At 54.5% G+C, this 22,957-nt stretch overlaps 1 protein-coding gene across 2 annotated transcripts; it reads right to left on the bottom strand.

Annotated features, from left to right (window-relative positions):
- Positions 1-2,491: 2,491 nt before the first annotated feature.
- On the bottom strand, positions 2,492-21,591 carry GPRIN2 (G protein regulated inducer of neurite outgrowth 2). Of its 2 annotated transcripts, none has more exons than XM_045437940.1 (2): positions 21,488-21,591; positions 2,492-6,999 (listed from the first exon to the last, which is right to left on the bottom strand). In XM_045437940.1, the coding sequence occupies exon 2, from the start codon at positions 6,992-6,994 to the stop codon at positions 5,627-5,629; it is 1,368 nt and encodes a 455-aa protein (XP_045293896.1). In that variant the 5' UTR covers positions 6,995-6,999; positions 21,488-21,591; the 3' UTR covers positions 2,492-5,626. The 2 variants fall into 2 exon arrangements, with proteins under 2 accessions (XP_045293896.1, XP_045293895.1); XM_045437939.1 differs by lacking the exon at positions 21,488-21,591 and adding an exon at positions 12,568-12,741.
- Positions 21,592-22,957: the final 1,366 nt, after the last annotated feature.

Raw genomic sequence — 22,957 nt, 5'->3', positions numbered from 1 at the left:
GTTCGCTCAATTCCCACATTCCGTCCTATAAAGTGGGGCCATAAAACATGAATTCTAGGACACCCATTTGGGAGCACATGTTTCAGGGTACAGACCTGCCTCCTTGCTGAGCTACCCCACGCTTGGAGAGGGAGAAATGACGAATGAGTCATGGAGGGTCACCACGGAAGGGAGCAAAGGCAATGTTTGTTTACCCAACTCTTGGAGCAAGAGAGTCAGACCCTACCTGTCCACCTCCAGTCCAATGCAACTCTGATTTGGTTTGGTTTTCTTTAACCAACATCAACTTTCCTATTTTTCATGGCTTATTATCTTTATGTAACCACAGCAACAGAACTAGCCCCATGTCTATCCATTAGAGAGACCTCCACCCAGCTTCAGAAAGACTCTTATCATAAAGGGTGAGCAGCCCCACGGAAAGGCCCATTGAAGAAGGTGCTAGATAGAGGCCAGCTGTGATGAGTGTCATGCTCCTCACAGCCACTCCCCAGGAACCTCGAGGTGAGCCCTGATGTGCCTGGGGCGGGGGGTGGGGGGATGAAAAGGAGGTGTGCCAGCACACAGTGGGGTGGCTTCCCATCTCCAAAAAGGTTACAAGGGAGAGTCTGTGAATCTTAGCTTGCTGCAGATCTCAAACTTCTAGAACAGCTTGTTAAACAGAAGTAAGATGTTAGAAAGGGAAGCAGCGATCACCAGAACCAGAACCGGCTATGTGGACAGCGAGGACTCCGGTCAAGCCCCTATCCCCCTTCCTTGTTTGGATGCGAGGGTCCCTGGGCCGGGACTTGGGTCAGAAGAGTGCTACTGATGTTGAAGACCCAGATTTGCACAAATTCACCTTAAACGGACTTGCCCATGATGACTGTTGATTCACAGGGACCTGGGGACCAGTGCGGACCTATAAGATGACTCAGTGACAGGCCGTGGGCTCTGTGTGGCCCTGCTCTGCCTGACAAGTTGGTTGGAAACTGATAAAGGACTAGTCATAGCTTCAGATGACCAAACTAGGCCAGGCCAGAACGACAACCAAGAAGGAATTTAGCATCGGCAAACATAAAGCTCTGCAGTTGAGTGACCAAGGTCACTCAGCATGAACACAAAGGAGACAACTGTTTCCTCCGAGCTGCTCACGGAGAGAAGTTCTGGGCACTCTGCAGGCTGTGGACTCCATACACATCTACTGGGTGAGAGGGCTGCTCAGGGCACGAGTGCAACCGTTGATGAGTGTGCCCCCCAGACCCCACAGATACCCTTGGTTTCTGTGCACACCTCCCCTGGGATAAGGGGCCTACAATGCCATGCAGAGACCTTTCCCAGGGCTCCTGGAGCCTCATAGCCTGCCTGCCACAGCCAGGATGCCTGGAACTACCCACACACATGCACAGACCCCTGGCCCCCATGGCAGGCATGCCTCAGGTCTCCCCTACGGGACCTGGCCAAGGCCAGGACTCTACCTGAAATCACACCCTTCTTGACTTGCACTCCCCACTCCCTTTTCCTTAGTCAATCCAGAATCCTCATCCTAGCATGAGCTTCTGGGAGCCCAGCCCCAGACTAGCCTCCTCAGCATGGCTCCAGGAACCACAATTTCAGAAAGCCAAGGCCAGAGTACATGTGACCTAAGCAGGGTATGAAGCACAGGGTAAAGGACCTTGAAGGAGGCTCTAAATGAGGAATGGCCAAGATGGGACGTGGACCTTGATCAGAGCCAAGTTGGCCAGGCAAGAGCTAGCCCTTGACTGTGGCCATGGAGGTAGGCCAAAGGAACACTGGCACACGTGGTGAATGCCAGCTCGGTGCCAAGCGCTTTACGTGGGTTATTCCATGTAATCCTCAGAGCAAGCCAAAGAAGGAGGCACAATTATCATATCATTGTGAGGAAGTCGAGGATCAGTGAGGTCAGTAACTTGCCCAACATGGCTACGGGTGAGATCCGGGATTCAAACTCAAATTTTAGACCACTAAACTGTAGTGCCCACCCTCCCCCACAATGCCCAAAGTGCCAGGATCTGCACTGGGAAGGCCCCGTGCACCTGTCAAATAAGAATCCAGCACTTCTGGGGACAGAGACCCAATCCAGCTGACACAGGAGGTGATGTCACTGTGGGACAGGCCCATTCTCTGCTTTTCCAGCCCCACCCCGTATACACATTGTGACCTCAGGCGGGTAGTAGCCTATACTCTGGGAGCAACGCCTTCTCCCTTAGGGTGGACTAGTGATTCCCTGTGAAGGTATCAGCAGCCTGGGGCTTGACAAAAGATGCCTGCTCTGTGACCTGGCCACGCCCAGAGGTGATAAGCTCCCGGAAGCCGGGCTTCAGCTGTTGGGGGCCCGGAAGGCTGCCAGAAAGGAGAGAACAGTGGACAGAAGGGAGGAGTCCCTGGAGAAAAAAGAGGGGGGCTGCTGCCTGGACACGGAAGCTCAGAATCTAGGGCGTATGTTCTGAAGGACAAAATCTGTCAGAAAAAAACAAGACCAGCCAGGACCATGGACCCTTCCCTAGCAAAGCTCTGACCTCCAATACTTTATTCCAAATTCAAAACAAAACAAATGTACAAATAATGAAATCCATCACCTGCCAGAGCAGGGCCTGAAGGGGACCCAGAAAGTCTGGTCAGAAATCTGGAATCTGAAGGGAGATCTGTAAACTAAGCTGGTGGCCATGTCTTGAGACCCTAAACCACTGCTGGTCAGGCCCAGCCAGGGAGGGGCCACAGCAACGGGATGGGGGCCAGGTGGACCCACTGGCCGAGGCTGTGCAGTCTGGCTAGTGGAGCCACGGCCAGGACAGCAAGCTTAACCAGGAAGTTATGATGGGGTCCCCAGCCATGCACAGCCCCAAAGCTGGACACAGGCCAGACTGGATTCCAGCACCACGTTGCAAACATTTATCTTGGTCACGATGAGTTGGATGGAAGGACTGGCTAGGCCTTCCCACTTGGGGCCCAGCCCAGCCTGCCATCCTGGCCCACCAGGTACAGCCAGGAAGGGGTACTGATTGGCACACAGCAGCCAAACAGAGAATGAACTCAAGGGAATTTGCATGTGACAGAGAAAGTCTCTAAGAGTTTCAGCCAAATATCCTGGCATGTGGCCCTTCGCCTGCCTCTTCTTGTCCCAGGTAGTGGCCTCACCTCCTTTTGCTCAAACTGGAAACCAGCCTCCTAAAACTCTTCCTCCTTTCTGAAGCCACTGCAGGCCCTGTGTGCACCCGTGTGTGCACATGTGTGTGCGTGTATGTGCACGAATGCCCAACCCCCAGCTCCCTTTCCATCTCCCCGACAGGCCCCTCCTTGGCTCGCACACCTATATCCCCCTGGGCCCCAGCCTCCCACCTCTCCCACACTAATCTCTCCAATGGCAGCCAAAGGGATGTTTCCAAAATGAAATCTGGCCCCATCACCCTTTCCGCAGCTCCCCGAAGTCTGCTTCCTTAGTCACACAGGGACCCTCACCACGGGGACCCCTTGGCAGCCTCCCAACCCAACAAACACCCCAACCCAACGTGCATTGCAGTGACTCACCACTGCGCAGGCAGGACAGGGGCCTCCATGCCTCTGACCAGGCTGTCCTGTCTGCCTGGTACGCTCCTTCCCACTGCCACCTGTCTAGCCTGACTGTGTCAAGACCCCACTCAGTTGTGGCCTTGTGTGCTGGTGCCCTCCCCACTCCGTTTCATCACCTGTCACCTCATGGCCCCACAGCTGGGGCTCCCAGAGCCCTGGTGCAGCGCCAGGCACGTGGGCAGCCTGGTACGCACGTGTCATCGCCCAGAGTGTGATGGGCCTGCCTCGCAGAACACCCAGAGGCACAGACGCGCTGCGCAGTAGCCAGAGCCTACGCGTGCATGAAAACTTGCTTGTGCACATTTTCACCGCTCACCACGCCAAACCCCTCTGCCCCAGCCCCACCCTCAGAAGCAGTTCTGATGTGCTGTCATTTTTTTTTTTTTAAGCAGAGCAGGAAGGGTGCGTTTGGGGGTAAGAAAGCCCCACCTCAGGGCCATGGGAGGCATTCAGACCTCATGCATGCCTTCCTCACCTTGTTCCTTTGGCCCGTTAGAATGCCAGCCCTGCTTTCCAACTCAACCCACTTTTGGAGGAGTCATTTCCACCACAGTGAGTACAGGGTCCTTGAGGTAGGGAAAGCTAAGCCAGCTGCCAGGTCCCGGGTTCCTAAGTGCAGGAGGCCCAGGAACAGGGTCAGGTCATGGGCAGGGCTGCACATGGGCCCTTACTCCACCCTCCCAAGCCAGGGGACCCTGAGCAGCACACTGACCTGGCTCCCTCTTCAGGGCAGGCTGGCGGATTGTCCCAGGAGCTTAGGATCTTCAGCGCTAAGCCCCAAGATGAGAACACAGGCCCACTCCCAAACTCCACAGGTCTTGGGAGGTCCTTGGGCAATGAAGCCAGGCTGTGCCAAGCCTGTGTCCTGGGTTCCTCACCGCATGACCCCAGCCCCCCGTTCCTGTCCCACGTCAGCTCACATGGGCAGGGCTGGGAGGACAGGCTCACAGGCCTCCCAGCTCCCCACAGCCTCACAGCTCTGGCCATTTCCCACCAGGTGAAAAAACACCCCAGGCTCCTTCCCTCCTCCTATCCATTTCTGCCTTCTCTCCTTCCAAGAACCACACTGGCCAGGAATAAGTCCTTAAGCCAAAGGAATGAGGTGATAATGGTGTCGTTTCAGGCACTGCAACGTATTTGGGGACAAGTGGCCACCTTTTCTCCCCTTCCTGAGGCCAGCCCCTGACCCGATAACCAACAAGGAGGGCTGGCTCTTAGCAGCAGCCCCAGGCCCTTCTGGGATGCCCGGTGCCCTGGTACGGATGTAGACCCCGCCTCCCCAACCCTGTCAGCTCAGTGAGGGTGCAGACAGCCCATCTCATTCCCCAAGGATTCCACAGAACCTAGCACAGGATACGGACTCAATAAATCCTTCTGGTTCATGACTACACGGCACTGACCACCAATGTGCTGCGGGAAAGCAGCCCAGGCTTCAGCCAGCCCTGGCTCTGAATCTCAGCCCACCACCTCCAGCAGTCCAACGGGCATGTCAGCCATGGCCTTGCCAAATGCCTGTGGTTTCACCCATAAATCAGGGCAAAGAGGCAAAGACTCAACAAGGGAATGTGACAAGCACCGTGTGCGGCACATAGGAGGTCTTAAACAGTGTCGGTGGCCATCCCCAAAGACCCAGCCAGTCCCTGTGTCACATGGGGCCCCAACTTTCATGTCAGGAATTGGTTGTATCTGAGCCCTGCTTTAAAATACAGCCACCAAGAGTCCCAGGGGAAATCATGGCAGAGTTCTGAGGAGACACTAAACAGAACATCGAGAATTTTTACAGAAAAATCAGGATCACCCTTATGCACAGTGCTGAAAGTCTGTCCCAAAGTTCAGAGCCTGGATGTGCAGGGATGTGGCTGTCAGGAATGAAGCCCTTAAAAACCAGCCCAGCTGCAAGGAGCAGGAAGTCCCCAGGCTGCAGTCCTGTGCCCTGCGGTCAGCCAACAGCAGAGACACATCCACGGCTGCCAGGAGGTCCAAGGAGCCCGGGGCCCCCACTGTCCCTGGCCTGGGGCTGAGTCCACAGGCCCAGGATAGCTCTGAGGGCCACAGCTCCTCACTCGGGAGCTGCACTGGAGCAGCCGCAGCAGCTGGGGCGCCTCAAGGACTGCATGACAGCACGCAGAGGCCCCCTCCGGCCCTCCGCAGACAGGCTGTCCTCGCTGGTGGGTGCCCGCTGCAGCTGCTCAAACTGCATCTCCAGATGCTTCTGGATGGCCACGCCAAGTACCTCAGGGTCCACTGCAGCTCCATACACCTCCCAGGTCATGCCCTCAGCATCCCATCGCACATCCCGCACAGGGGATGGTGCCTCCTCCAGGTCGGACCCCAGAGTTACCTCCGGGAATGTGTGCAGGGCCACGGGGGCTTCCAGGGGTGGGCTGGTGGCCACAGCCTTGCAAACCGCCATGGGGGCTGCCTGTACACCAGCATCCTGGGCTGACAGAGAGGATGCCAACACAGGGGCCAAGTCACTGGCTGAGGTCATGGTCCATACATCCTTGGTCCTGGTACCAGGCTCTGTGACCAACCCGGTGGGACCCCAAGGGTGGGCACAGCAGTGGGAATGCCCAGGGAGCCCCCCAGGCAACCTGCACTGGAACCTCACCCCATGCTGAGCCTGCAGCCCAGACTCACTTACCGATGCCACTAGTTTGGGAAAGGCCAGGATCCCCGGGGCTGGCAGGGCATGACAGCAGCCACCGGTCCCCACCTCTCTTATATTGCAGAGGAGAGTTGCTGGGGACAGGGCATGGCAGGAGGTCGTGGCTGGCTGCCCAGTGGCTTTGGGCCCAGCCTGGGGGCTGCTGCTGTGGGTGGCTGTCCCTCCCAGGTCTAGTGGCGCCACCCACACCTGACTGTCTCCCAGTGTCCAGGCTGAGTTCGAAGTCCCTTCCTCTGGAGCCAGATCCCTCTCTAGGCCTGCAGGGGCCCGGCCTCCCTGGCCAGAAGTACTACTGGGCTGCAGCTGAGCCCTGTGGACCGGTGAGCTGCCAAGGGCCGAGCAGCTGAGGCTGGCTTTATGGGCACCACTGTGGCCCCGGGTCTGGGTGCTGCGCACCAGGTCCGAGTGGCTCCTCTGCATGGCAGCGGCACCGGGGGCCCTCAGGCGACCCAGTTCACCACCACCCACGGTAGACACATTGCCCACAGTGCTGCTCCGCCAGTGGCCCACAGCACGGGGCCGGGGGCTGGAGGCGTGCGTCTGCGCCGTGCTCTCAGCGTGGTGCTCCTCTTCCTCCGGGACCTGCGGACTGGCGCTGGCCTCGCCTGGCTGGGCCTGCCATACGGTGCTGCTGGCACTCTTGCGGAGCTCTGGTCTCTGCCCCTGGCCTTCCAACAGGCTGGAAGAGCTCCGGGACAGGGGCTGTGGGCAGGGACTCCGGGGAGGCCGGGCACCCTGGTCAGGGCGGCTGGTGCTCATGATGCCTGCAGGAGAGAGAGGGAGGGAAGGGAGTTGAATGGACTCCGCTCTGGGCTCACATGGTACAAGGCACACAGCGGGGCACAGCTTCAGCGCTAGCCTGGATGATGGCTCGGAGCCAGGAGCCAAACAGTGACAGGACACCAGACACTCCAAATCAAGATCATCACACATCATACACAATATGACACTGCAAATATCTAATAACCAGTACCAAGTGATTAGAACCAGCCCTAGGGTAGGGTCCTGGATTATGTGGAGGGAGGAGAATCCAGGGGAGAGGCCAAGGCTGCCAGGACACTGGGGGCGGGCGCTTTGGGACAATAACTCTTAGTCAACCAGCACAGGAGTATCGCAGTATTTTAATAACCAGTAAAGCTTGACTGGCAAATACTAGCTGGGTTCCTCCCAGAACTGTCCGTATCCATCTTGCTTTGGACTGGGGCCTCCCGGGTACAGAGTTGTCGTTCAAAAGAGGTTTGTGAGATAAATGAACAATGAATAGAGGGCACACAGAGGACAGGCCCTGGGTTCTCCCTTGGCCCCCTCCCCACCCTCTCAGGCCTAGCCTGGTTGGGCGATCATGTCTCTGGGACTGTCTTGGCAGCTGTGAAGGGGAAGGGGTTTTCTGACTCCCTTGTCTGGCTCCAGGGTAGGGAGAGACCCCACGCACCAGCCCTTTACACACAGGACACTTGGCAAATGCTCACTCATTCCACAGCCGTCTTCAGAGCACACACTGCATGCCCGGCCTTGGAGTTAGGGGACATGGAACTAAGATCCTGTGCCTCCAAGAATGTGGTCTGATATCACCAATCGGAAACGCCCTCCATCAAATTTAAATGCCCTCTTGCCAAGTGTGCTTGCACCCACCTTGCCTCCCTCCTTCCCTGCCTTTCCTGTCTCTTCCCAGCCACACAGACCCCTCTGGACCTGCTCACCGACTCTGGCCCTTCAACATCAGCACCTCCTCCCAGAGAAGCTCTCCCAGGCTGGGCCGGCCCCATCTCTGGTTGAGCACTGTCTCGCCTGGATGCAATAACCTGGCCACCCCACCAATCCGAAGCTGTCAAAGCAGGCCTGCGCCCTGTCCCCCTCTATCTGTCCAGCACCTAGCGCTGCCCTGACACACAGCTGGCCCTCAGAGAATGTCTGCCATGTGCCTGGCCGAGAGAACAAGAGAATACAAGAGTAAACCCACAGAGGAAAGTGCTGAGCACCAAAAACGGGGTCTGAGAAAGGGCATTTCCAGGACAGCTCACTTTGTGTGACGGATCAGGAAAGGCCTCCTGGAGGTCGGGCCTGGAGAGAGAGGAAGGAGAGGTGCCGGGAGAGGAGGAACAGGATGAGCAGAAGGCAGGAGGCACATGAGGGGAGCAGCGGGCTGAAGGCCGGGCAGGGCCCGAAGGGGGAGGAAGTGGGGTCAGGGCATGTGGGCCAGCCTGGCCCTGGCCGAAGCTGTGAATGAGGAATATCTCCCAGAGACTCCCTGCCAGGCAGGACCAGCTGCAGAAACAGGGTGGGGGAAGAAGCAACAGCCGCAGTTTGGGCAATCCCGGTCCTGCCCTCCCACCCCCGGGGCTGATAAGAACCGCCAGGAAACCAGCCACCTTGACCAGGGGAGCAAGGCCGCCTGAAAGGGAATTCGGAAAGGGCTCTCAGAAACTCCTTTTCTGTATAATGACAAACTTCTTCTGCCCCAGCACTCAGGAGACAGCTGCTGACTATTCAAGCCAACAGTGAGGATGCTTCTGGAGCTGCAGTCCCCTGAGAGCTCGAGGCCTGCTGTGGAGTCCAGTTCAGCACAGCTTCCGGGCCGATGGAAAGATCTGCACTGTCCGATTAGATCAGCACTGGCCACATGTGGCTACTGAGCACCTGACAGACGGCTAGTGTGACTGAGAAACTGGCCTTCTAATTTTACTTAAATTGAAACCATTTAAATGGAAATGGCCACATGTGCCTAATGACTACCATACTGGACCGTGCAGCTCTAGACACAGCTCCTGCCTGGACAGGAGTGTCCCATCCCTGCTGCTCCTTGGGGCTGAAGCCAGACTGGTCCCTGGAACAGCCAACAAAAGGATGAGTAGCCAAGAGAGGACTAGAACCCAGTCCCTATTCTCAAGGAGCTCTAAGATGGATGTATAAAGGGCAACAAAGCCATTAACCATCACAGTGATGATAATAACAGCTCCCAGTACCTACTCACCTTGTGCCAGGCATGTGCCACATCCTTTGACACACTGTCTCATTTAAGTGTCAGAGCAGGCTCATGAGATACATCAACCCCATTCTACAGATGAAGAGGCCAAAGCTTAGAGAGGTTTACTGACTTGCCCATAGGCACAGTGAGTGCTATGTCAGGAAGCAAACCCAGGAGTGCCTGAGGTTCTCTGTGCCCACTCTGAGCACGGTGCAGACCTCCACTGTGGCCATCTTTTTACTTGTCTGTTGCCCTGACTCAGCTGAAGCCCCAGCACCCAACACAGCATCTGGCACTTGCAGTGGCTTCCATGACATGCCAGTGGGACTGGCTGAGTCCCGACTCAGTCCATGACTGAATGAGTGGGAACAAAGCCTGGACCCCCACCCACCTGGAGTCAGGAGAGCAGGGGATATACCTGCTAGCTGGGAAAGCTGTGGTCACCAGCAGCTCCGGGCAGGCGACAAGCACCCAGCTACAGGTCCAAGAACACCAAGAAAGCCCTATCTGGACAGCCTACACAGCTGCTGGCTGAATCCCACCTACCCCAAACCCTCCTAGGGAGCAGGGCCATAAAGAGCCAGGCCAGGCCCTGCCCCCTGCCCTGAGGAAACAGGTGGGATGGGGCTGGGGATGCCCTCAGACCCCCCCAGGGGCTAGTGAGAAGCCACCAGTGACAAGGGTCCCACTGTCCCTGCCTCACCAGATGGCTGTCCAGTGACCAGGACTAGCCATGACCCAGAGAGAGCAGTGATCACAGAGACCCCAGTTGGGTGGGTATCTGTGGCTTCCCTTCCTCACCTCACCTCCACAAGTGGCAGGTGACAAATCTTAGGCCCAGAGCAGCTCAAAAATTTCAGAGAGCCCACAGCTGAACCCCAACAGGATATTTCTCCTTCCATCTGGCCTTCCCAGCTCTGAAGAAGGGAAGTACTCTGAGGAACGCCACTCAAGTCATCCCAGGGAAAGGAGGTTTCCCACACCCCCTATCACTAAGAACAGGGGCCTCCAGGGAGTGAGGGGAGCTGACCAAATGACCTTGGGAGTTGTGGGTAAGCAGGAGGGACAGGGGTCTGCTTCTAACGCTGACTCTTCCCCTTCCTGTGAAAGCACCCGCAGGTGCACACCTCCCTCCCTGAGCCTCAGTTCCCCAGTCTACAGAACGGAAGTAAGTCTCCACTGCAAGGTTGCTGTGAATCCTAATATGATGGAACAGCAATTGCTAATAATAACTTTCTCTTTCCTCCTCCCATCAGGAGTGGCCTGTGCTCAAGGTATCACAGAGACTAGTACTGGTGGACAGAAAGGCCTTTTTAGGAAGCCACTGAGACACCCAACAGGTTAGCCCAGTCTTGCTTTCCAACCCTTCCTGTCTTCGTCTCATCCTAGAACCCAGTCACCACCCGTGTCCCCAGGTCTCCATCACCATACGAAGCTTCCCAAGCCTTACTTTGGGAGGATACACATGCACATGCTTACACATGCATGCACGCAGACACACACATGTGGAAACACACAAGTGTGGAGTCTGCCTTCCAACTGGCTTGAGTGGCATGCCCACCTGCCTTACAAATCATCTAAAAGGCTCTGGGTTCACCCCCAAAGAGACCCTAGGAAGATGTTTTAGCACCAGGTAAATGACAGGTACGTGGAGGTAGCCAAGACCCCTGGTGTTCTTTGACACCTTATTGTTCTCTCTCCTGCCCCATTTGATGCCAAAGTTGCAATGTGGCCGTGCCTTGTGGCCAATACAGGACTCTCCTGGTGCCTCAGTTCTGCTGGTCAGTAAATGGAAGAACAGCCAGTTTCACATTCAGCAATCAACCAATGTTATTTTGAGTAAAATCTCCCAGTTCTGCAGAAACTTTCAAACTGGCCCAACCAAAGAAACTGTTAGGTTGACTTGGTCAGAGATTCTAGCTCCCACCATATCACCCAGGCCTTTTGGGGTGTGCCCAGGGGGACCACCAAAGCCACTGCAAACAGGCCTTGTCTCAGACCACACTGTGGCATCCATATACATCTCTTGTTAAGCGACAGGCATTTGGATGATGACTTCTGCTTCCAGCAAAACCAAAACCGGAAAAGCAAATCCAGGTGGTCAGGAGGGGAAACGGCTCCAATGTTAAAATATGGACTTTAACCCTCAGGGACCAGGTAGGGCACCACACAAAATCCTCATTGGATAGTGGGGGCATGGCAACCTCCAGCAGGTGGTCTGGTCCATCCCAGCGGCAAAAGGGGGCCTGACGGGACCACTCAAGGCCAAAGTTGGGCAATGCAGCAAGAAGCATTCCTGAGCTACCAAGTAGGACTGTTTGAAGGGGACAAAATCTGCTCACCACAGAGAAGACGAAGGGGCCTTAAGTACAAAATGCCCAGGTCACAAGTTGTGCCAGTAAAGGGTTCTGGGATAAATGTGAGGCAAAGGCCCAAAGGACCCCACTCTGCTCACTAGAGAGAGGCCAAGGCCCCCACCAGCCCCAGAGCTTTCTCCCCTGAGGAGGATTTGCCCACACTTCCCAAGTGGTGTCTGGGGTGGAGAAGGTAAGCCTCCAGGCCCAGGTGCCCCAAAACAAAGGCAGCCCGGGGAAGCTAGTGTCTCCCTACCTGCATGCTCCCAGGCACCCGTGCACCCATGCACCAGCATGGGCCGGAGCCCCACCCGTGGCCACATCAGAGGCCGACGCACAGGCCCGTTTACTGTGGGAGCCGGCAGGAAACAGCATCTCCACGGCTGCACGCCAACCGTGCAGGCCGCCTCTGGCTGTGGGGCCAAAGGCCTGAACACACCACACCATACACTCTCTCCCAGGACAGGGTTCCCTTCCCCGCCCCTCCACACCAAGCCCACCCGACTCGGGGAGAAGGTCCTCAACACAATCCCCCAAACTCGGCTACAGATCTTCCCAGGAGCTAAGGCAATGACTGAGGGAAGATGAAGCTGTGGGGCAATGGGGTAGGGATGGAGGGCAGAAGGAAGGAGAGGGAAGGGAGGTCTGGGGCTGGGGGCAGCAGGGAAGAGTGGAGAGGGGTGGGGGTGGAAAAGGGAGGAGGAATGGGAGGGGACGGCGACAGCAGCGGGGGTGGAGGCAGAAGACGACGGGGTCCTAGGCAGAGGGCTGGAAATGGGAGGATGGGCAGATGAGACGTGGAAGAGGGGATGGGATAGGCAATGAGAGGAGAGATGAGAGGAGGGACGCGGCCATGGGGGGCGCTGAGCACTAGGCGGGGCCTGGGATGCGGAGGGTCTGAGCGCACGACGAGGTGAGGAGTGGGGTTCTGGGGCGCAGGAAAGGAAGGCGCCGCCCATCCCACCACCCTCCCCTACCCCCCACCGCGGGCACGCACACAGCCGGCCTCTCACCCACTCGCCCGCCCGGAGCCGCGCAGGCCGGCGGAAGCGCTGCTCCTGCGGCCGCCACAGGTGCCCGGCGCAGCGGCCCAAGATGGAGCCGGAGCCGGACCCGGCCCGGGCCGAAGACGCCACCCGCCGCCGCCCGCCTGGCCCGCGGAACCAGCGTCAGGGTGGCGCCCGGGGGCGGCTAGGGGACCCGGGAGGAGGGGCGGAGGGGGGGCGGTGGCCCTGCTCACCTGGACCCGCCCCCGCGCTTCAACGCCCGCGTAGGCGTCCCGGCCCCGCCCCCTGCCCGCGGCCACGCCCCCGGACACGATCCACCCCGCCCCCACGGCCCCTCCGCTCCCCGCACTGCCCCTAGCCCACTGCGCCGGAGCCCCACCCCTCTGTCCACGAGCCCCCGGTCCTCCTTCCCGTGCTCAGGACATGTCCCCACTGTCCCGTCTCTGCGGCCCCGCCCCCACCACGATCCCTTCTTTTACCGGGCTGCCCAACAAACCCCCCCAAGATACCCATCTTCCCGACCTGCCCCCACCCTCCGAGTCTTATAGGCTTGGCTCCCCACAGCCCTCCAGCCCCTGACCCAGCCCCCAAGCCCAAGTACACTTCCTCATTGCCTCGCCCCCTCGATCCCTGTTTACCTTCACCACACCCCTCACCGAAGTCCATGGGTCCTCCGTCGACCCCCTTCCTCACGGCCCCGCCCCGTGTCCTTCGTTATCCTGGCCCCGCCCTTCACAAGTTTCCGGCCTCCGACCCCACCTTCGAGGCCCCATTGCTCCAGGGCCACCCACCCTCGGATACCAAGCCGGGTCCCCCATCGTCCCGCCGCTATGCACCCCGTTCTCCAAGACTGAACTCCACAGTCCCATCCTCCCAGATCCACATTCTCGGACTCCAAGACTGACCCCGGTCTTTTGAGCTCCGCCTGCACGGCCCCTCCACGCAGCCAGCCTTGTCCCCAGAGCCCACTGCCCAGCTCCCAGAAGCCCAGCCTGGTAGACTCCATTTCTAGAATTGCGTCCCTGGCCCCGTCCCCAAAGCCTGTATTTTCCCACCCTTTTCTCCCCGCCCGTGTCCCTATCCCCACCTTTGCCCCCCAACCCAACCTCACTCCAGGCATTCAGTCGCCAACCCGGCCGCCATGGACCCCAACAGCTGGCATGTGCAATGACCGTGAGTGAGAAGGTGAGTCAACCCCACCCAAGCCCACACCCCATCTTGCCGCTTCCTCTAGCTGGCAGTATGCCCTCCCACCGTCCCTCCCTCCCTCCCTCCCAACCTCTCTGCCCCGCTCCAGAAAGCGTCCAGGCCCTGGGAACACCTGGTTTTGCCTCCGTTCCCTCTATGTCCCCCAGTATCTGGCAGAGCTTGGGGTTCACAGACTCACAACAGGTAGCCCCCCACACAGGCCTGCCCATGACACCTTCAGCTCTTGAGCGGTTCCTGCCATGCACCCCCAGAGCCACACAGTAAGAAGAGTGTGACCTGTCTCAGGGTCCCCGTCTCTGAGAATTGGGTCCCAATGTTGTATCCAACTCCAGGAATCCCTGATTTGCTTGCCCAACCTCTTGCTGAGGGGGTCTGCATCCCTTTGGTCCAGTGCCCCCAGAAGCCAATGCCTCTCTGCCCCCCCTCCAGTTTGGGAAGACCCCGGACCCCAGCCTCACCTTTCCAGCCTCTCCCAGCCCTGCTCTGAGGCCAGAGCATCAGGGGAGGGTCAGCAGAAAGCCCCTCAGCCCCTGGATTGAGGTGGAGAGTAAAAGGCCAAGGCAGGAAGGTGCACCATTCACTACCCTTCCCCCAGCCCCTAGCCTGGCACCTAGTCCAGAACAGTGGTGTGCAGCTCTATGCAACAGGTGTGGCTGGTACCTCACACCCAGCTGCCCCCACCCCACGCCACCCCGGGTATATTCCCTGCATGTGAGACCCCTCCCAGCCTCAGTATCCCTGTTTGTAGTTCTGAACTGCCCCTCATCAGATTATCTCATAGACCAAAGGAGACAACGATACCACCCTGTCACACACAGCCTTTGGGCCCACAGGTCATACCCTCACACTTTTCCACCTGGCTTTTAACACAGGCATCCGTGCCTCCCCAGGCTCCTCCTCTCTGACCTGGAATCCTGCTGCTTAGGGCCTGGCTGGAAGCCTTGGCCCTACCTCCTCTGCCCTTCTCACCATGGTCAGTTACAGCTTCCAGTCAGGGCTCACTCACTGGTGGAGTCGGTGACATTCTGCTCAGGAAGACTCAGACTGCCCTAAGTGCCCCTTTCCAGTGGGGTCTTAGAGCATTGACCCAGAGTCTCGCACAGAGCTATGGAGGGGGCAGTAAGCACTGAGGGGTAACAGGAATGTCCAAGTGGAGGCCCCAGGCCCTGTCCTCCCACCACACACAGATGGGCAGAGGGATCTTGCCCAAAGGAGGCAAATGGGAGATTTGTTTGGTGAGGTCACCAACCCGCTCCTGCTCCCGCCTAGCAATTAGGGCACCTCCTTTCATATCTCAGGAATCTTACTCATATTCCCCATTTAGGGAAATAAGCTGAGCCCCAAGAAGGGATGAGCTGCCTGGGGTTACACTGAGAATTGGTGCCAGTCCCTGGGACTTCCTGCTCCCTGGTTATATGAGAGCCATCTGAGAACCTCAAGATGGATGTTTCAGGGAGGTGGCTCGGAGTTGGGTGTCCATCTGCAGATGCAATCTGGCTGGACCTGTCACCGGGGTCTCTGAGAATCACCCTGGCCTTGGCATCTTGTCCAGCTGGTCCTCTTCTTCCAATTGTGGCTTGGCCAAGAAGCTTCTCTGGCTGCAGTGGCTGCCCAGGGAGAGTCAGCCATGAATTGCAATCCTAACCGCCCCCACATATTCACTTGCTCTGCGATCCCACACCCAGGCAAAACTGTTCACCTTTCTGGGCATCGGTTTCCTCATCTGCACAGTGACAGTAATTGTACCTCCTCCCAGGGTTGTGGGAGAGACAGGGTTTGTGAAAGTATTCTGCAGAATGCTCTTGCTGTCGTCAATATTTATCAAGCTCCTCCTGTGTCAGGTTCAGGAGATAAAAAGCCAGGACTGCATGGTGTGGGACAGGAGTGGGGTTTGTTGACTGCTTTAGTGGAGAGGGGAGGCTCTGGTTTAGGACCCCATGGGCCAAGTGCCATTTCCTGAGATTTGGAATCTGGCCGAAGAGAAGCAAATATGGCGTACTCAGGAGTTCTGTGGGGGTATGGGCGACACCAGATGGAGAGGCGAGTTGCACATGAGGAACTGGAGTCTCCCAGAAGGTCTGGGCATCATGGGCACAGGGGTCCCTGAAGTCACAGGAGTGGGTAAGGTCTTCAGGAAGAGTGTAGCAAGAGCACCTAGGACCCAGCTATGAGTAACCAGGTAGCAAAGAACTGAGAAGCAGCAGCCAGAAAGGAAAGAGGGAAACTGGACACTGCTGTGACATGGGGCACTTAGAGCAAGCAGCTTCAGCAAGGTGCTGGAGGCAGAACCCAAGGAGTGCACTGAGGGAGGAGTCAGAGGGGAAAACTCTTTTCAGCAGGGCCATAAAAGGGAGAAGAAAAGAAAGGTACTACCTGGGAAGGGATATGGGGTCATGAGAGACATTTGGGGGACTTGGTTATGGGTTTTTTTTTTTCTGGTTTGCTTTTTATTTTTTTTAATTTTTTTTTTAATTTCTTTTTTTTTTTCAACGTTTATTTATTTTTGGGACAGAGAGAGACAGAGCATGAACGGGGGAGGGGCAGAGAGAGAGGGAGACACAGAATCAGAAACAGGCTCCAGGCTCCGAGCCATCAGCCCAGAGCCCGACGCGGGGCTCGAACTCACGGACCGCGAGATCGTGACCTGGCTGAAGTCTGACGCTTAACCGACTGCGCCATCCAGGCGCCCCTCTGGTTTGCTTTTTAATATGCTGCATCATGGAATAGGATTCCTTGATTCCAAGCAACACGGAACAACTCAGGCTAAGTTGGACACAAAGGGAAGGTGTTGGGAGACTGCAGGGAGCTCAGAATGGAATCTAATGTGGAGAGCTAGCCTTGGTCCTTTAGGATGGGAGCCAAGTGACTCCAGACCTCAACAACAGGAGCCATGCCACAGTCTTGCCCTGTCATCGCCACAGAAGGAAGGATTCTGATTGTTTGTCCTTTGCCTCTCAGCTCAAGATTCAAAGTCTCAGGGAAGCAGGAGCTCTTTTGGGCGAGCCATGGTCATATGCCTTCTGTCCTTGGACGATAGAGGAATACCTGTCTGAGTGTATCTCTAGGAGTACCTACAGCCTACCAGGATATTTTCCCCCAGAGGGCGCAATGGAGTCCAGGTCACCAGACAGACCCACTGCACGTTGTAACAAACTGAGCACGCTTGACAGTGGAGGGGGGGCAGGGTGGTGATGGTAAAGGAGCCATAAAGAGGGAGCAGATGAAGAGGTGGAAAGAGTGGGAGCCGCTGCTGGTATAAGGTCTCTATGTAACCGGAAAGCAAGCAGAAATGACAGGGGTAGTACCTAGGTAGGTTACTAGGCTTGGAAATCTAAGTTTGATGGTTTCCATCTTCTCTGTGAAAGAACAGGCAAGCTCTTGTTCTGAGACAGAAAGGGGAAGATGGAAAGATCGGAAGGGGTGAGAAGAGCAGAGGAGGTATGAAATAGTGATTGCAGAGGGGGGACGAGCCTCTGTGGGCCAAAGAAATGCAGTAGAAGATTGCCAGGCAGTATTGGGGCCCAAGCAAGATTCGTGACCAGCACTAATATCCCCCAGAAAGAATCATCAAAGAAAAACAAATCCTAATCAGGACTCACAGTTGTAAGGGTGAAAAAGGGAGTCGAAGACCACAGCATTTTGGAAGCTGGTGGCCAGAAGGATACAGCTGAGCCGGCTGGCCCTTCTGCCATCAGTGGTGGAGACGTTGGCTTACCAAGAGTCAGCTGAGTTCATATCCAAGTTACTTACTCCAACTGTACATGCTGTCATTATGCAATTACATAAATAATTAAATCTAATTCAATTAAATAGCACATGAATGGATGGACTATGCATAGAAGAAGAAAGTTCTGTTCCTGTGAAAACTAGGTTAAACGCTTTGGAAAGTGAGTCACAAAAACTGCTGTCAGTCGAGTGTGGGAAGGGCAACTTGAAACAGAACAGGAGGAAAACCATAACAATCTAGAAAATTCTTGAATCGGATTGCTTCCCAGGTGTCTTGAAGTTAACTGACTTGCCTATGAACCAATCATTTATTAGACCTGAACGCTGGATAAGAGGGCTAATACTGTATAGTTTAAGCAAATAAGAGAATTTTTTGAATACAGCTTCAGGCAATTGCTGAAGTCAAAGACTCAAATGATGTGGGCAGGGCCCTCCATCACCTGTTCCTTCCCCCTGATTCCCTCTGGATTAGATTCATTCCTTTTTTAAAATTTTTTTAAGTTTATTTATTTATTTAGAGAGAGAGAAAGACAGCACGAGCGAGGTAGGAGCAGAGAGAGAGAATCCCAAGCAGGCTCTGTACTGTCAGAACAGAGCCCAACGCAAGGTTCGAAACCACGAACTGCGAGATTTTGACCCGAGCTGAAATCCGTCGGACACTCACCCAACTGAGCCACCCAGGCACCCCACTCTGGGTTAGATTCATTCCTACATAGACTCTCTCCTCTTGTGAAACAAGAAAGCCAGCAGCCCCAAATCTATGTCCTCACATCTCTGGATCCACAAACCAAATCTTACTGACCCTGCCTGACAATCCCAGGCCAGAGGGAAAGAGCTCTTTGATTGGCCAGCCTGTGTCATGCACTCTTCCCAGGACAGTGGGGGCACTGTCCCACAACTGGCAGCCCCTCAAGGGTCACAGAGAGTGGTGGGCCGGCAAGATGCTGTTGCCAGACTACAGGGAAAGTGACACTGAGCTGTCCCACAGCGCAGATGATCACGGGCAGCAGGGTCTCTGGGAGTCTCAGAAAAGGGGCCACTGGGAGCCCAAATGTGTCAGTGTGTCTTCAATGCCTAAGGAAGGGAGAGCGTTGACTAAATTCAACAGTGTCTGTTTTTCAGACAAGAAAATCCCTAGAGTATGAGAGACTCCTGTACCCTTAAGATCCGTGAGTGAAAAGACTGTGTCTTTTTGTCTGACAAAAGAAACTGACTTCCCAGGACCTGTCATATAATAGATGCTGAAAGAAAGGGAGGGAGGGAAGAAGGAGGGGGGGAAGGAAGGGAGGGAGGGAGGAACTAGTTTACCAAGATATACCTATTACCTATTAATTACCACCTCAGTTTCATCCACAAACATTTTACTGAGTCCCTAGTAAGTGCCAGTCCTACATGATGAGCTGGGAAGGCAGGCTGTATCAGAGGTGCCTTGACCTCAGAGACTGTGTGATGGGGCATTCAGGGACAGCCCTGATAGACACACAGACAATTAGATCAGAGTGGTCAAAGGAGACAGATGGGGCTGGGGCACACAGAGAAGAGGCCCTGTGGTAGACATCTGTTACTTTTTAGCTCCCCACAGTCCGCAACCCCACTTCATTTAAGGGATCACCCACTACAGAGACTGCCAGTTGTCCCCCAGTACTCATTCTCCCCTTCTGTAGGCATAGAACTGCTCTAGCCGGGAACATGCCCGCCCAGAGCAGAGAGCACATTCGTCAGACACCGTGCAGCAAGGCATGCTGTGTGACTGACTGGGCTCTGTCCAGTGAGATGTTAGCAGAAGTGATGCATGAAGTTTCAGGGATGTGCCCCTCAGCAAGAATGTGCTTCGTTCTTTCTCTCTCCCCTGGTTGTCATGAAGTCAATATTGCTAGGCAACATCATGCAAGATTTGTGACCAGCAGTAATATCCCCCAGAAAGAACCATCAAGGAAAACCAAGTTTTAATTCTGACTTACAGTTGCAAGAGAGAAAAAAAGAGAGTCAAAGGCCACAGTATTCTGGATGCTGGTGGCAGGAGGATACAGTCTAGGTGGCCAGGACTTCTGTTCTCAGGAGTCAAGTCAACTGGGGTTAGGCCAGTTTGGACCATTCAGATGAGGGCAAGGCCCCAGAGACATCACTACAACAGGATAGAAGGGCCTAAATCTCAACACTATACAGTTGTCTATCAGCCCGGGACCATTTATGACCGAGCTTTGCATGAAAGAGAAATTAGCCTGTAGTCTATTTTAAGCTGCTGTTTGGAGTGAGGCTCTCCTACCAAAGGAAAGCCTATATACTAATTGAGACAGAATTTTGTGCCTGGAAGAGAGGTACACGAGGTAACAAAACTTCAAATGTGTTCTCAACACATAGATGTTGTAGGCTGGAAAGCTGGAAACCCTTGCTGTAACATGCTGAAGCAGCTGATTAACTGATTTCCCCGCGTACCCTGGAAAGTCGTCTGTAGCTGTAAGAACACGGTGGAATATTTTACAGTACTTGTGTCTGCTGCCTGCATCTTGCCACTCTCAGCAAAGCCCTACGTGAGCCAGAAGAAGTTGACCAGAGCTAGCCAGCATGCCGGCAGAGATGGGAGGGAATGCAGGGGGGCTAGGAGGAGCTCTCTTTCTATGACCACAACCTAAGTCGCAAAGTTTTCTGCAGTTGGAAACTCCAACTGCTTCTATACCCCAAACTGAAGCAGGTATAGAAGATGTTTTTGAAGAAGTAGCATTAGCAGGAGACAAGACTATGGACACTAGTCTTTGTCAAGCACTTTGAGTTAAGAGTTCTCAGCCTGACAATGACAGCCAGCTCCACGGCAAAGACCAGACCAAAGATGTTGCCTTCCAATCTAAGCTCAACGTCTTTGCTGATGCAAGTTCAGAGGGAGGTGGTCAGGTGTCTGCTAAATGAAAGACCAGAGCTTTTAGGCTTAAATCTTAAATGTGTGCCCATGAGAACAGCTGGGAGCAAACAGGCAGAAAGCCAACTAAGATTTTGAGGGACGTGTATTACCAAAGAAAGCATGAGCCTGGCCAGTACAAAGCCTTCATTGTTGACTCCATAAAACAACCAACCTCCACAGGGTAATGTATGGAACTGTTGAATTACTATATTCTACACCGAAATATAACACTGTATGTTAACTAAGTGGAATTAAAATAAAAACTATTAAAAAAAAAAAACCCAGCCACCAACTTCTTGCCACCAAACCCATACAAGGAGGAAGTGGGCTGCATAACCGTATAGCCCCAAGAGGTGTACATCTTCAATGCCAGCTTTGGATTTGGCCACAGATGGCAGTAGACAAAGAGGGGACCACCAGGGCCCAGAGGGACAGTCATAGAGAAAGGGCTGTCATTCAAGGAATTTGCTCTACTCCCTGCCCAATTTCTGCCCAGCAGCCAATGAGTGGCTTCAGTGGGTTCCCATTTTTCCTTCATCTGGACGGGGGTTCCTACTGTGTTACCCTATTCTTACCTGTTGTATATTGGGTATGATGGGACAGTTTGTATATGAGTTTACAGGACACTGCACTATGATGAACCATACCCATACCTGGCACTGTGTAGTCCATGCCCAGATGCTAGTCTAAGAGTTGTGTGCCTGCCCTGGATGCACTCGGGAGAGGGCATTCCAAACTTTGAAGAATGGGGGACACTGATATTTGGATGGCTAAAGGAATAGATTGCTATATAGACTGCTAACTGCCCCTAGTAGTCATGACCCCTCATTTGTTTAAAGAATCCCTGCCTTTTACCTGGCAACAGGAAATCCAGGGGGAAAAGCTATATTTGGCCAAGTAACTGACCAGTAGACCTGAAGTAGGGAGAGGTGATGTCTTTAACCAGAAGTGGGGGGGGGGGGGTGCCCTCCTCTTTTCTCTTTCCACTGGCTGGGTGGTAGAGATCGTGCAATATCTCAAACCACACAAATACACCATACTTGCGAGTACTGAATAAACAAGATAAGAAGAAATCTGGGCTCCCAGGCTGCTTACCTGCAGACAGGTGAGAGAGAAAGAAACTTCTGTCTTGCTTAAGCCAACCTTATGTGCAGTGTCTCTTCCAGCAGTTCAACCTATATTCTAAAAATTACTCACCCTCTCCTTTACGCCCATGTGCTTTGGGTGCGTCTCAGAAGAGGAGCATATGACTAGGCCCAAGCCAGTCACTGTATCACATTACTCTGGCTCCAGAGATCGTTCAGGATAAGCATGTGTCCCACTTAGAGCCAATGATGTGCCATAAAGAATTTCTCTGGGAGTCCGAAGAAACTCGCTCTTTTCCCTAAGGAGATGTGGGGACTGAAGCCACCACCTGACAAGGTAAAGATGTGAAGAAAAGCAATGTCCCAGGTGTATCATCTGAGCTTTGAATGCAGTTTAGGCTAAGACTGGTCTCATTCCCTGACTTCTCAACTAAGGAAGGCAATAATTATCCTTTTTATTTAAACTAGTTTGGGTTAAATTTCCATCCTTTTCTACCAAAAGTAGCCTCAGTGATAGTCTTCAGCCAAGCCTTGGAGTATTATGGAGGCAACATGGAAGGCAGCTACCTGAGTTCAGTCTTATAAGGGAAGTCAGAGACCACCTGAAGTTTGCTTGGGAAAACACGGATCCGTTATAAGAATACATCTGAGCTTTAATTGGGAAGTCTTTAGGAACTAGCAAGACAGATCCAGAAATATCCATTGTTGCATTGCTTTCTTCCTGGAGCCTGGGAGCACCATCTTCCTCCTGACTTTCCTCTGCTCCGTGCTCCCTGCCAACTAGTGCCCTCTACTGATGCAGAATTTCTGTTGCTTGAATACCTTGAATCACCAAGGCTCCAGCTCCTCCTGGTGGCATCTCTTAATGCATCCTTCGCACTCATCCCGCTAGCTGCCTCACTCCTGCCATTTCCCCCAACTCCCAGTTCAAACAAGAGAAAGCTGATAGACATAGGTCATCTTTCATGCCAAAGGAACACACAAGTCCTGGCCAGCTGATGGATTCAGCACCTAGGTCAGGGGCCTCCTCCCACCCAAAGGTCACATGGTCTAAAACATGTCCACCTATTGGTTGTTCTCCCTGCTAGGGCTATGGGCATGGCAGGTACCACTACTGATGTGTCTTGCATGTCTACACAGAAATATTGTATTAGCCAGTACTCTTTTGACTTTGAGAAGCAGGAACCCAACTCAAATTGGCTGAACCACCCAAAGAACATTGCTTGGGCTCTTGTAAGTCAAGAGTCCAAGGCAGTGAGTTTGGCTGGATCTAGGTGTAAGGGATGTCATCAGAACCTGGCACCTCACCATCTCTTTTAGCCAGACTTCCCATACATATTTGGCTCTCAGCAGCTCCTGGATTTTATCCTCACACCTATAAGTCTATGGAAAATAATTTAAAGAGTTGAGAATGATGCCAAGTTATTGTATTGCTATTATTGTTGTTATCCCTCCCTACAGTTCCCCCAAAATTCTAGGT

Source organism: Leopardus geoffroyi, chromosome D2 (genome assembly GCF_018350155.1).
Source record: "Leopardus geoffroyi isolate Oge1 chromosome D2, O.geoffroyi_Oge1_pat1.0, whole genome shotgun sequence".
NCBI classification, from domain to species: domain Eukaryota; kingdom Metazoa; phylum Chordata; class Mammalia; order Carnivora; family Felidae; genus Leopardus; species Leopardus geoffroyi.
The sequence above is the reverse complement of the archived record's forward strand: the minus strand, read 5'-3'. Positions and strand labels throughout refer to the sequence as shown.

Bases quoted from the DNA above. Each gene is read 5' to 3' on its own strand.
- GPRIN2 (XM_045437940.1), bottom strand. From the start codon at position 6,994: ATGAGCACCAGCCGCCCTGACCAGGGTGCCCGGCCTCCCCGGAGTCCC.